The following is a 15067-nucleotide window of genomic DNA, read 5'->3' as shown; positions in this document are numbered from 1 at the left end:
AAAATGTTAGCAAGTGGAGAATGATCTTTGTTAAGGATTATGATTTTCACACATACAAGAAACTTGTGATTTTCTAAGGAGACTCTTTCAACAACTCAATACGAAGGAGTCCATCTTTGCTCCATTTTACTTAACTCCATTTACTCCTTTTTAATACACAGATGACTGCCATGTGGAAAAAATAAATTCAAAGGTTGTAATTAAAAGAATTAATATAGTATTCTTTGATACACCAGTACACTTCCATCTTCTCTCCCACTCTGTAATTCTTTTAATTACAATCTTTGGATTTGTTTTTTCCACATGACAGTCATCTGTGTATTAAAAAGGAGTAAATGGAGTTAAGCAAAATGGAGCAAAGATGACTCCAATATGAAGATATCTTATGAGCCGCTAATTTGGAGAAGAGTATAGAGATAGATCATATATTTCTACAGAGTCACCGCCAAGTAAAGATTTTGAATAACCAATATAAAAGATTATTGAAATTTCTTCGTTGTCTTTATGAGGGGGAGACAAAAATGTGTTATGCACTCTTTTTTCCTTAACCATAGTTTTATCCCACTGGGTTTTCCTGGTAAGGTTTTTAATGAGGCAGATTATGACACAAAAGGATGTTGTACTCTTTTTCCTTCACTGAATTTTTTTTTTTTTTTTTTTGGTTGGGTTTTACTCTAGTAAGGTTTTAATGAGGCATATCCTTGATGGTCAAGAGGGAGTGTTATGAATATATATATTAGTGGATGTTCATCTATAACCCTTCCACATGCTTGTAACACCCACTAGTAAGTGGATTGTAATGTGATCATTCATGTATCTACATGTGTCCTACTCTGTAACGTGAGGCATATCCTTTATTGTCATTAAATATACATGCAGAATGTCGTACTCTCCAATCTAACAAGAACGACGTCGTTCCGCTGAACTGCAGTTCCGACCCTTCCACCTCCGTTTCAGCACCACCCTCAAAAACTAACACATAAACCCTCCACAATCCACACTGACATTGGCACAAAGAAAGCCTTCGACATAGGGAAGTTTTGTTTTTTTAGAGAAAGAGAGAAACTATGGGTGTAGGTAGGTGAAGAAATTACTTTAAACATGTATTTAATGACAATTAAAAAAGAAGAGGAGGAACTTAGTCAACAAAAACATCATAATTTTCTTAGGTAGTATACAATCAGGAAAATGTTAAATGTTACGAAAAACTCACACACGAAAAGCACGAACGATGATAGTTTTCAATTTAGAAATTACAATTAAGCTAGTTTCTTATGCTTAATGGTTTTGTGGCCTTTTAAACCAAGCATGTGACGTGATAGTTTTTCATTTGTTTATGTCTGCTTCCTAATGGTGACAGCTAGGCTATGTTTTCTTGAGGTGGCACTAAGTCTATAACGATAGAGTACTTATACACATACCACTCTAGGTGGCATACCACTCCCATGCCACCCTTGTGTGGCATTTTTTATAATAAATTTTTTTGACTTTGCCAAGTCATACCAAAAAGAAAAGAAAAATTAAGCTTTTCCCGTTTCTCTCTCTTATCCATTCTCATCTCCATCTCTCTTTCTCCCACCCCTTTACCATTTTCTTCTCAATCCTCGCCTGCCATACGATTTCCTCCGCCATTTTCGCCGTTGCCGTTTGTTGATCTCCTCCCCCTTTGCTTCTGTCATCGTTGTGTACTTACCTCAATGCGTCCATTTTTATCTCAATTGGTGTTGCTTCAACATTGAAGGTGAGTTTTTTTCTTGCTTCTTCAATGAGTGAGAACATATTGTAAAAGAGATTGGGTTTTATTTACATGGTTGTTGTAAAAGAGAAGAAGAGAAAAAGAGAGATAGATCAGCCTAAGGAGAGAGAAGGAGCATAGAGAAAAGAAAAAATGCAGATTGGATTTGAGAGGGAGGAGAGAGTTCAGAGAGGGTGTGGAAAAAGGAACATGAAATATCATTTTTGCCCCTTGCTTTTTAAAAAAAGTACAGAATTGCCATCCACATCAGCAAGTGGTATGAGGTGTGTACAAAAGAGAGTGGTCCATCTCATATCGTTATGGAAAATGATAGATGGACCACTCTCTTTTGTACACACCTCATACCACTTGCTGATGTGGATGGCAATTCTGTACTTTTTTTAAAAAGCAAGGGGCAAAAATGATATTTCATGTTCCTTTTTCCACACCCTCTCTGAACTCTCTCCTCCCTCTCAAATTCAATCTGCATTTTTTCTTTTCTCTATGCTCCTTCTCTCTCCTTAGGCTGATCTATCTCTTTTTTCTCTTCTTCTCTTTTACAACAACCATGTAAATAAAACCCAATCTCTTTTACAATATGTTCTCACTCATTGAAGAAGCAAGAAAAAAACTCACCTTCAATGTTGAAGCAACACCAATTGAGATAAAAATGGACGCATTGAGGTAAGTACACAACGATGACAGAAGCAAAGGGGGAGGAGATCAACAAACGGCAACGGCGAAAATGGCGGAGGAAATCGTATGGCAGGCGAGGATTGAGAAGAAAATGGTAAAGGGGTGGGAGAAAGAGAGATGGAGATGAGAATGGATAAGAGAGAGAAACGGGAAAAGCTTAATTTTTCTTTTCTTTTTGGTATGACTTGGCAAAGTCAAAAAAATTTATTATAAAAAATGCCACACAAGGGTGGTATGGGAGTGGTATGCCACCTAGAGTGGTATGTGTATAAGTACTCTTTTGTATATTGCTGAAGTTAACAAATTTAAAACTCGTTAAACCATATACATTTGGGAGGTACACCACACAATATGGGTGTGTTCTTGCAATTCGTGCGTCAACATGTTTGTAAGAAATAGCACATCCTCAAACAAAATTTACCTTTGTCTTATTGACCGATGCTGTCTTTTTATTTTTCTTTCCTTTTCTTTCAGATCAAGCGATAGAAGAATAAATAAGGTTAATAGATCTTTACCCCTATAATATAGGTCATTTTCGATTTTCCTCCTGTAATTTTTATTTTATTTTTGTTCATCCGTGTAATTTTCTGTTTATTTACCCCATAATAGGTCAAACAAAGATCAATTTTTTTTTTCAAGAAATTTTCGTTTTTGTTTGGCCTATTAGGGGGTAAATAAAAAAAAATTATTTTACAGAAGAAAAATTAAAAATGACTTATATTACAGAAAGGTAAAGACCTATTAACCCTTATAAATAAAACAAGTAATGCTTCAATAGGCATTGTAGTTGAAATTTTTACTCAATAAATCTTGAAACAAGAACACTAAAAACAGTGCTCACCACTAAATCTCTAAAACCAGAACACTAAATCTACAATTTTGGACATACTACCGTAGCCACTAAATGTCCAATTGTGTGTAATAGCAACTTGAACCGTCTTCCTCTAAAGAAAATACTCTCTAAATGAGTATTCAATAGGGGAAGGACTTATAGTAGATGCTCTTAGTAATGAGTTGAATTTAGTAATATATGAACAAACAATCACATTTATCTTAAACATCCTTGGTGCTGTAACTTTGTCACATAATCTCTATTTTGGACTCAATAGGGATACAGTTTACTGATTAGGAATCCTAATCTCCACTCAGCATCACTTGGTGATAGGATAAACCAACAATACCCCATCTTCATTCTTTTGTCCATTCCTTGCCAACATGATTCATCAATAAAATTGCACATTAATTTAATTAATTGGTAAGTTGTGATGTCTATTTTTATGACATGGAATATGATTTAATTTGTTTGAAAAGTGTCCAATGAATACGACCAAGTTTAGTATTTTAATGCAATTCTTGACAATCATATCTTGTTCTTGTTCAAATTAATTTGATATTATCTTCAACATTGCATATTTGTTTTTTAATCAAGACATGAACACAAAGCATAGTAATTTTATATTTGATCACACAATACAATACTTCATACAAAGCTAATGAATGCAAACAACATATAGCTCAAGTTAAAATGTTTGGAGAACACTTGAACACACAACATATATATTTATGGTCCACCCTCTTAATAATATTATTCCATAAGCTAGCTCAAACGCCACAATAAGTGCGCATAGCAAATTGGTCCCTTTGGCCTTTTTCAGTGTAATAATACTTGAGGAATTCAACATGATCATAAGGCCTAAAGAGCAAAGGGTGTTCCTCATCCACAAGCTCCTCCGGAGCTTTTATAATGTACCCTCCTTTCGGGATAGAGAACAGCCCGGTTGAATATCGTGCCTCGTTCCCACTCATCATCACCCGATGAAACGGCGAATGCAGCCTCCCGTTTGACCATGCCTGCAAAATTCATGTAATTCGATGAAAAAACATAATAAATTTTAATAATATCATTACAATCTGGGCCGCAACATCAAATACTTTGATATCTCGGACAACATTATTGTGAACGTGGCTTCATCAGATATATTTAACGGTCACTAATGTAGTATTAAGGATCCTGATGCGATAGTAATCAACAATGAATTAAAACCTTATTAATTAGTAATTGATAAGGAATGGTTAATGGAATTTACATGAATAGAGTCACCAATCATAGCTACAAAACTGCCTGAAGAAGAAGGCTTGTAGCTTATCCATTGTCCATCTTTGGTCATCACCTCTAAACCCTCCACTTGATTTTGGTACAATATGGTCACAACATTCTTGTCACTGTGTGTGCTGAGGCCTAATTTTGTGTCACTTGTTTGAGGGCCTTTGTATTTCATAACTCTGAGAAGATAATTGGTTGAGTTCATGTGTTCCTCCAAGTACTTTTCAACACCTAAACTCTCCAAAATCATCTTCCTAATAATTTGATCCAACTCTGTTAGCTCCTCAGAGAAGGAATGTATAGTTTTGCTGCAAAATTAAAACAAAATAATAAGTGGCTTATTAAAGAAATATAAGTCCTCCAAACGATGACACTTGTTAAGGATACACTTTTTCGACTTAGGACCTCTTGAAAGACTATCATTAGAGATGCTCTAATATGATTGAAGAGAAATTTTCAAGTTTAAAAACTATTATAAAATATTTATTAGTGCTTTATAATTTTAGGGATCAAATTTGATGATTTATTATAGTAGAATGCTAAACAGTGCCGCAAGGATATTGACTAAGCAACCAGAACAAATAACTTCTTACATACCTAAAATTTTGGTTTCCATCTGGCCACAAGTTGTTGGTCATACTGTCTACTTTCTCTAAGATATTTGCATCATCAATGCCCATGCTCTCAAAAAGTGGAATCATAGGATATTGACCAACATAACCATGATAAGGCTTCTTAGACACATTGAGTAGCTTGGTTTCTAAAGGGAGATCAAAGAGCTCTTGTAGTGAAGCAAATATGGCTTTGCGAAGGTCTAAAGGAACTTTATCAAAAACTGCTTCAAAGCAACCATACTCTACTAATGCCTTATAGACTTGGGACTTCACTAACTCCCAATTAGGACTCTTGGCTTCCAAGTTGAGGTTATTGAAGTCAATTATTGGAAGCTTTGGGGTGGCTTCTGTGCCCATATTTTCAATTTTCCTTCCCTAATTTGATTAAGGGTAATGCTTAGTATAAGCTAGGATTGAACCTTGTGCTTGAGTTATATAATATGTGTGCACTACATTGTAATAGTGACCTTGATAATATTAAAATGTTTTTGTACTTTGAGTTATATAAGTATCGATGCTTCTTTTCATGAGTACTATAAAAGAATATTCCTTATTTTACTATAAGTATCAATCACTTCTACCAAATATATCAAGACCGCAAACAAAATTATTAGGGTTTTTGTTGCGACTCTCTTTTGAGTTTATTTAAATCTCTTATAATATGAAGCTTAAAAAAGAAAATCGATTACACTGGAAACTGTACTGTATAAAGATGATTCAGAAAGACTCAAACCTTATGCAAAACATGATTAGGATCCTCACATGTTGAATAAAACACGTAGAAATAATGTGGAACACCTGACATCCTTAAAATCTAAATAGAAGAGAGTTTTGGAATTTGAAAAGAAAATGGAAAAACGATGGTTAAGGGTTGAAATTTTAAACTTGAAATAAAAATAAGAGGAAAAAAAAAATTAGAGAGGGTCATTTCCTGGCAAAACAATTAGACCTTTCTAGTTACACTTACATTTTTCATTCTAATAAAAAAAAACCATTTTATTTGAGATGATTCTTTGTTTGGCATATATTAGTACTTCACATATAAATGGGAAGACTAATATTTAGGTTAACACAACTATACATGTGAGACTGAATTCAAACTTTAAACTCGTAATTCAAACCATCTAATTATTTGATCCCTTGAGATACCAAATTATGGAAATGTTTGGAAGTATTAGAGCTGGACAATCAAGAATGAACCATAAACTAAAAAATAAAAAATAAAAAAATATTTTTGATGTCATTCATCCACAAGTTGTGTCTGGACCACAGAAATTAATTAGTTGCCGTACAATTATTTTCAATATTATGTTTTGTAAAAAAAACATAATATTAACATATGTAATAATTAAGCATGTATTAATCAATTGTGTCAATTATTATGCTATATTTTGCCAAATAAGATTAATTATGTTATCTTGGTTGAACCGGTTTGTGAAATGTCGCAAAACTATTAGTTGATAATGTTAGTGAATGATTTGACATTTTTTTAACTCTATATGACAACCTTTTTTTCAGTTAGAGAATTTGGAGTGATGTTATTTGTTGTTGAACGTGATTGTTTTAAGGAGAAATGAGACTTTTAAAATGAGTTATTACGATCAGGGGCGGATTCACACTGAAACATGGTGTGGCAGTTGCCACACCAGATTATTCCCTTTTTTTTTTCATATACTTGACTTAAATTATTATATATATAATATAAGTCGCAAACATATCAGAACTTCTTTCTTGGCTCAGTGGTATGTGCGGATGGATGAATTGAATGTGCTGAGTTTGATTCCTGGTGTGTTGCTATTTTGATGTTTTTTTTTAAATTATTTGTATTAAAAAAGGGTGTTGCTGGGAATCAAACTAGTAACAACAAGGTAAAATGCAGTCACCCAAACCACTTATCTATAGCATTTAAGATATCAATGTTTTACTTTGTTAATATATATAGTTGCTTTGAAAGTTTTGCCACACCAATATCAAATGTCTAGATCCGCCCATGATTACGATGATGGAAAGAAGATCATTATTTAATACGGTTGGAAATCAAGTCTGAGTGATGATGTCTCACGTCGACTATAAATGGAGTAAATGTTGAATATACAAGAGAAGAGACTCATAAATCCACTATCTTAGGGTTTTGGCTAAGAGTGTGATGATGTCTTTCTCTTAGTGGGTCCTAGACTAGAAATGGAGCAAACATTAGATATATAAAAGAGAAGACCTATAAACTCATTTTCTTAGGGTTTTGGGTCGGATCCAAGTGTGGATTAGCCTAGTGATGTGGGTGAGTCACACTTGAGGGGAAGATTGTTGGAAATCAATCGTGAGTGATAATGTCCCACATCGCATCCGATAAACTCATTGTCTTATAGGGTTTTGGGTAAGAGTGTGACGTCTTTCTTAGTGAGTCCTAGACGTTTAACCCATTGCCGCTCCCAACGCTCCCCAGACTCCATCCAAACATGTTTTTAAATTCCGGACTATATAACATGATTTTCTAAAATAAATTTATTGTGATTGAAGTATTATATGATCGTTTATCATGTTAATATGTTGAAGTTAAAAAAAAAAAAAAATTTAAAGTGTCAACAATTTAAAGAAGAAAAATAAACTCTCCCCTCTTAAACCCTACATCTAAACACACCCTAAAATAACAGACTGAAATAACCAAAGTCCAATATCACCAAAACCAACTAAACCACCACACACCACAACACAACAAAAACACTCTACCATTGAATCTTCCTACTTTTAATTACAAAAATATCCACTTTTTTCACCCTGTTTTATATTTTAAAGAATTAATATTTGAAACAGAAAATTCAATGATATCAATGAGTGGTTTGGTAATTAAAAATGAAAATAGACATGAAACAAAAATGGCTCACTCAAGAGTTTCAAATCAATCCTAACCACTATTTTTAGAGATTCAAATCATTTTTCTCATATCTTAATCTATTTCATATAGAAAGCGTAATAGTTATGTCTTAGAGTTCTAGAGTCATTAGAGTAAATTGTTGAGTGAATGCAGCAAAGACTCACCTTCATTCTCAAAGGATTATAATTTCTTTTTTATAAACTCTAAGCTTATCTAATGGTTTATGCAATAATGTTTTTATCTCTTATATTTTCCATTTCTATTTTCGTGTTTAAGTTTATTATGAATTAACCACTTTTGTGGTTAGGAAATGATAAGGTAATAATTATATTTGCATGTTCAGTTTGTTACAACATTTAAAACTTATTTCAAACAAATTGTTTTAACTCAATCTCTTTGAAAGTTAATCTCTTATTTTTTTATGTTATAGTTCATTGAGACCGATAGGGTATGAGAATGAAAAGTGTTTGTTTGATATGAGTTACATCTTTATGGACCAAGAGGTGAAGGGAATAAGAGAGACTACTTTGAATGAAAACTAGATCTTAGAAGAGCTTGAAAGCAGTGAGATCTAGCTAGGACTCTTGTCATAGGCTACAACTCAGCCTCTGCCATCATGTAGAGCTATTGATGACTTAATCTAATAATGTTGCATGTTATAAGTACTGTAAGTGTACCCCGAGAGGTGTATCTTCACATGCTTGACATGTACATAATGGTTGAGTCGAGAGACCCCGAAGGCCATCAGGTTGCTAGGAAGTTATGTGAAGCTATAACTATCTACATTTTTTATCAGAAAGTTGTACGAAGTTGTAGCTTTCATCTCAGAGTTGTAGCTTTCTAACTCTTGAAAACTTCTATCTTGACCAAGTTAATTCTTTAACGACACTTTTTCACTTCAATCTCTAAATTTCTTTTATATGTTTTATTTACTTCTACATTTTACTTTAGAACCTTAACATATTATCTCTGCTATTTGTCACTTTGGATCTTAAATAATTATGCTTAGATTTGGAAATACTTAGAACCTATTCACTTCAATTCTTATGGGATCGATACTCTATTTACTCTTTATTACTTATTGTGATAGTGTAGACTTGTATTGGAAAATAGACAACTATTTTCCGAGCATCAATGGTGCTGCCATTTTCTTAAATTTTTTGCACATAAGATAAGTCTTGAAGCAAGTAATAAATCATGAAAATAAGGCTTATATCACACACATATATAATATCGGGACGTTACAAAACCTCTCAACTTTTAGTACCTCAATTTTTTTAGTAAATCCCAGATGATAAACCTGACTGCAGTTCTGATTGATTCACTTTGATTCTGCCTCTCCAACTATGTTGAGAATGGAATATGGCAAATAAAGCATTTCAGAGATGATAATATTCTTGGGTGCAGCTTATTATATTTTCTTATGAGAATTTGTATATTAATATTACCGTAGAGACAATAGAGTCCAAGTCATGAACGTAATGCAACTAAATGGAGACAATGTAGTAAATACTTTGTGTTGTTGATGTTTAGATTTTGAATTCATTTTGTTTTATTTATCATCCCATGCATATTTTTTTTTTTATGGAATAATGCTAATTATCGTGGAAACAAAACGCACGAACAGTTGTAGTCCATTGATTTTCAAGCGCTGGGAATGGTCGCCATGATGCTTTTTTGCTTCCAAAACATGGCAATACTCATCCTTAATATTATTATTGTGACAATTGACAACTCTTTCTGTAATATCTAGAACTATATATCCACTCGCATGTTCTCTATTAAATTAAATTTTTATGTGAAGGGCATGTATGGTTTTAGGCTGACTTTTTCACTTTATTATAGAGAAATACTAACAAGTGTTCTTGTGACATTGTTTAAACAACTAAAAGTAGTAGCTTTTGTATAAAAACTCATATTACTTTTACATGTGTTTGACTTATGCTTTCAAGATAAAATTACTAATAATGGATTTCTTAAACAATGCCCTTAGACTAAGGTTACTTTTAGAATTTCACTTAGTTTGTGAAGCTATAAGGTCTAGAAGTTGGGGTTATTGTTTTATTGTTTTCAAAACGTTTTCTATCTAATTATAAATAATCTGGAATCTTAGAAATCTACATTTAGTTGAGTATAAATTATTAAATTATATCGTGAGTTCTGGCTTCAAACTTGATGAAATTCACAAAAACAATAATGGATGCGAATTAGTTAGTTTTAGACATACGCCTCTTGATTGTCCGAACAAGATCGAACGATCTATATTTTTAAAATGATTTTACTTTTAAATCTAGAAGTATAATTTTAAATTTGGACCATCAAAATGATGAGTTGTGATTGCATACAATCATAGGATCATAATTACACCTAACCTTAATCTAAAATTCGTATTTTTTTTAATAACAAATATTAGTTGTTACTCCAATGTGCATAAATCGATCCCATAATAACGTGAAAACAACATATATATTTTTTGGTACACGTGAAAACAACATATAATATAACAAATAAAATAGGGAGTTAAATATGTTTATAAAATGGTGGAAATATCATTCCAGTGGGCACAAAAATAATTCAAACAATCTTGACTAAAATAAAAATAAAAAATCGAAACAAATGCATACTTACCCTTTTGTGATTTCATTTGGACATTTTTATTACTAAGTAAAATAGAATAATTTAAAATCCAAACACAAAATAGTCTCCTATAAATAGTTATCCTGCTCTTTCCATTTGTATCAATCAAAATAGGATCGAGACATGGCCTCTACATGCTCACTAATATTATTTCTACTTGGTATGATAATGCTTACCATTGTTGTAGATGGAAGGCATGATGTGTTTGATATTCAACCTACATTAGATCCAGAAGAAGATTGGCCAGAAGTTTTTTATGAAGCACCTACTGATGTAGTAGGTGGAAAGCATAATAAGTTTGGATTTAAACCTATATTAGATCCAGAAGAGGGTTGGCCAGACAACTAATAATTAAGACATCATATATTTACCAGAAATAATTTGCTTACAAGTGAACGTGGCAAAATTGGGTCTACTATATATATTAGTAATAAGTATAATTGTTTGTCATATCAAGTTTTCTTTTCTTATTTTTTTCCCCATTTATGTTTAAAATTATTTTCAGAAGTGAAGTACAATTTGCCCCTTATTTGAATAAAGGCTCTATAAATAAATAAATATGTCTATGTATATTTCTCTTATTTCAGCAACAATAATAATGCCCAATATAGGTGGTTTTACCTATATGATTAGTGATTACTGTACTTTCTTGTTGTCTATGAATATGACAAATCATCAATAATATTTGAGTATTCATTATTTTCATAAACTCATTCAACATATCATTTTCCCTCTTCTCATCACATCACCAACGTAACATTTTACATTTTATAAGCATAGTGAAAAAGATTAATTCGATTAGAGACCAAACGTCGCATTTAAAACAATTATATACATAAAAACATTCAAGTTAGTTATGTGTATCCAGAACCAAAGAGTTTATCCTCATACAATTATAGATAGATTGAGATTCATAATTTTTGGATAAAAAGCCACGATAGCAAATTAGCAATGCAATCGACACCCACTCAAAACTGTTTAAGTGACGTTTAACATGATAAACTACTACATCATCAATATGACTCTTAAGTGAATTACAATCTTGAATAATAGGATCAATGGCCACCACACTCAATTCCGAATTAATGCAATTAACCACAGTTTCAGCATTGGAAGCAATAGCAATACAGTACTCTACAGGTTCAGTTCAGCTGTATACTGCAAGCATCATCTAACCCCAAGTGCTTCCGCCGACACTGGATCAATTTCAATGGCTTCTCTTTTCCAAGCTGAAAATTGCGCCACACCAGATTGGTTATAAGCAACCAGTCCCCATTCAGTTATACTACCTGTAAAGCAACCAGCATCAACAGAAAACAAGGATTCAGCAGTTGGGACATACTGATTCATTTGTTGGTCAGAGAGAGCTTTTCTAGGCCTATTTATTAACAGCAGCACAGTTCTTTTTCAATGATTAAGAACATAAGCAATGCCCAAACAAACTTATGAAACAGAAGAACCTTCAGTATAAGGACCTTTAACTACAGAAGAACTTTTACCTAAAATTCTTGCACGTTAAAAAGTTGACTAATTGCAATGTATAAGGAACATTTACATCGTGTTAAAAAAAAGGAACATTTACATTGCAATGCACAACCAAACTTGTCCATTCTAGCTATATATACTTAAATGCAACATTGTGTCGAGAAACCAATGATGAAACTTTTACCAACTACAAGATTATTTTGTACATTGTACAGTTAATTCAACCTAAATCTTTGTTAAGTTACTTAATTCTTTTTATACTAGAATTTTACCCACCGCTTCATCTAGATTTCAGAATCAAGTTCCATAATTTCATTAACCTCATCCTCATAAAATGAGACCTTAACCAGGATCTTCTCACAACATGAAATAAATAAGTCTAACTTCAGTATGCCAAATTTTAATTCTCATAAACTTCCAATTTGAATAGTATAGCATCCAAACCAGTTGCATTTAATATTACCTCACCAAGTATAGAAAGTGGGATATTAAGCAAAATTATATGGGTTTAAGGCATCAACAGCCAACACTGAGAAGCTTATTTAACTAGTATCACCTCCACTAAGATAGTAATAGTAAATGCTATAGCACACCAAACTGTCCAAATCAATTATGTTTATACATTTTTTACTTGCTATAACATAGGCTTAGAACTCATTTTCCTAATATAATGTAAGTGCTTGAAGTCCTTATCCTCACAACCCACAAGGCACAACTTAGAACTAATTCAAACACACAATGATAAGACACCTAGAGGGAATATGAAATAAAGGAGAATGGGAGGGAAAGTTTATAGTCATTGAAAAATATTGTCAGAGTTGGTTGGGAGAGTTTTCTCTCTGGTTAGGAGTTTTATACTCTAGCAGGAGTGTTCAAACATCTGGTTCCTCTTTTCCCTTTATGTAGAAAAAAATATAAAGAAACTAGTATCTATCTAGTATCTACCATAATGCAATAATACCGGTATTTAGCACAAATGACACAACGGTATAGAAATAAAATTCAATAGCAGAATGTCATTATCGGGTATAAAAATAAAGTAACTTATTTCCAAAAACATCATGGATGTACTTGAATTGGTGCGATCAGACTAAGAAGAATAATCAATCTATATTGATTTGCAAAACATTACCACATGCTTAAAATATAAATAGATAACTGAGTTCTAAACATGGTAACACGATCAACTAAAACCAAGTACACACATCAATTTAAATTCAAAAAAGTACATAGTTGGAGAAGAACTTACTTTCAAGAAGTTGATACCAAGCTTTCTACATAATCGTTCATAGAAAACCAACGTATCCTGTTGTCAATTCTAGTTTTCTTTGCTCTGTTAGTTCTCCGGTTATAGAGAATTGCACAGTCTTGTAGGTTGTTTGCCAACACCACTGTATCATCACTCTCAGAAAGATGCAATGGCATTAATTCAAAACGCAAGCGACCAGGTTCAAGTTTACGATTCATTCCAAGATTCTGATAGCTAAATTTAAAAATCTGACTCCAAGAGTTTTCATTTCCAAATTCTTCCATTTTCCATATAACAAAATCGGTTGCCTCATAATCATGATAAAAACAAAACAAGTTTGCCAACACACAAACACTCGGTATTACACGTGCCACCTTCTCATAACCTGGAGGAGGAGGCAATTGTGTGTATGTCTCAGTACCTAAGTCAAGTGAAACAATCACAACTTGATAAACATTATCATTAGAAACGGTAGTCACCCAGTTCACAGTAGAACTAAAATGTACACCACTATACATTCTCAAATCCATCAAATACAACCTCATAGCCAACCTCATAGCCGTAAAACGACCACGCATTCTCGAATCCCTCGAATACAACCTCATAGCCGTAACAGGAAAATTTTGAATACTCGTCCAAACTTTATCACCGAAAATATAAACTCTCACCTTGCCATCAATACCATCACAATCCAAGGCCACAACCTTATAAGTGTGAGTTGAATTATCATAACCAAACACCAAATTCCAAAAACACCAATTATAATCGCTATCATACAAAAACCCTAATTTATTAGATATTGTCCTTGTGGCAGGGTTCCACAAACGGAGCCACATAAGTGTATTATCTTCATCGGGAAAAGAATAACCGCGTAAGCAGACCAATCCATTGCAAGAACCAACAACCTCGTGACAATCTTTGTCGCCATTCAATATGAAGTAAGGATCTTCAGGAAGGGTGATAGGATGGTTTTCGAGTAAATGATTGACGGGAAAGGGAATGAAAACGTACTTATGATTCTGTGTCCAGTTATTGACATAGAAAAGATAAGAGTATGGATTTTGTGAAGATAATGAATGATTAAGATGGATTTTGATGAATGAAGGATGCGAAATTAGGGTTTTCCATGACTTACATACGGATTTCATCTGAATTAGAGATTTGACTGGAAGGCGGGATAGGATTTCGGTGAGAACCTCGTCGGGGAGGGTTACTGACGGAGGTGATGGATTGGAGTGAGAGTGGAGATGCCGGGAACTCATCGGAGCGGTGCTGATAGGAACGTGATGGTGGAGTTCAAAAGTGACGGTGGTGTTGAAAAGTGATCACGCTTTGAAACTCTTGTAAATGATTACAGATGTGATTAGTGATGTGGAAATGATGTGTCTAGATTTGATTGGGATAGCGGATGTTGATTCTGGCTTTTGTATATGGATGGACCAAAATACCCTTGATGCAAACGGCTCATGCTAAGTGATCATTATGTCGTCTTCTCTTTAACTTTCTAGTTCTACCTTCTCTTGTTTCTCTTTTCTTTCACTCATCTTTTAATAAGGAGAACTTACATATTTAAGCATGGTTAATTATGTTTTTGATTCCTATAAATATACTAATTTTTCGTTTCTAAAATTTTCTTTTAATTTTTAGTCCCTATAATCACTACTTTTAGTCTCTA

At 33.1% G+C, this 15067-nt stretch overlaps 2 protein-coding genes across 2 annotated transcripts; both read right to left on the bottom strand.

The window, feature by feature from the left end:
• Positions 1 to 3863: 3863 nt before the first annotated feature.
• LOC25491367 (probable 2-oxoglutarate-dependent dioxygenase AOP1) lies at positions 3864 to 5582 on the bottom strand. The gene is made up of 3 exons (XM_013599264.3): positions 5133 to 5582; positions 4519 to 4843; positions 3864 to 4282 (listed from the first exon to the last, which is right to left on the bottom strand). Exons 1-3 carry the CDS (start codon positions 5504 to 5506, stop codon positions 4034 to 4036), a joined length of 948 nt encoding a protein of 315 aa, XP_013454718.1. The 5' UTR covers positions 5507 to 5582; the 3' UTR covers positions 3864 to 4033.
• A 5993-nt stretch (positions 5583 to 11575) lies between these two features.
• On the bottom strand, positions 11576 to 14759 carry LOC25491364 (F-box/kelch-repeat protein At3g23880). Its single transcript, XM_013599261.3, has 2 exons — positions 13393 to 14759; positions 11576 to 11947 (listed from the first exon to the last, which is right to left on the bottom strand). The coding sequence occupies exon 1, from the start codon at positions 14652 to 14654 to the stop codon at positions 13395 to 13397; it is 1260 nt and encodes a 419-aa protein (XP_013454715.1). The 5' UTR covers positions 14655 to 14759; the 3' UTR covers positions 11576 to 11947; positions 13393 to 13394.
• Between the last annotated feature and the right edge of the window lie 308 nt (positions 14760 to 15067).

Source organism: Medicago truncatula, chromosome 4 (genome assembly GCF_003473485.1).
Source record: "Medicago truncatula cultivar Jemalong A17 chromosome 4, MtrunA17r5.0-ANR, whole genome shotgun sequence".
Taxonomy (NCBI): domain Eukaryota; kingdom Viridiplantae; phylum Streptophyta; class Magnoliopsida; order Fabales; family Fabaceae; genus Medicago; species Medicago truncatula.
Note: the sequence above shows the minus strand (reverse complement) of the source record. Positions and strands in the feature narration are given on the sequence as shown.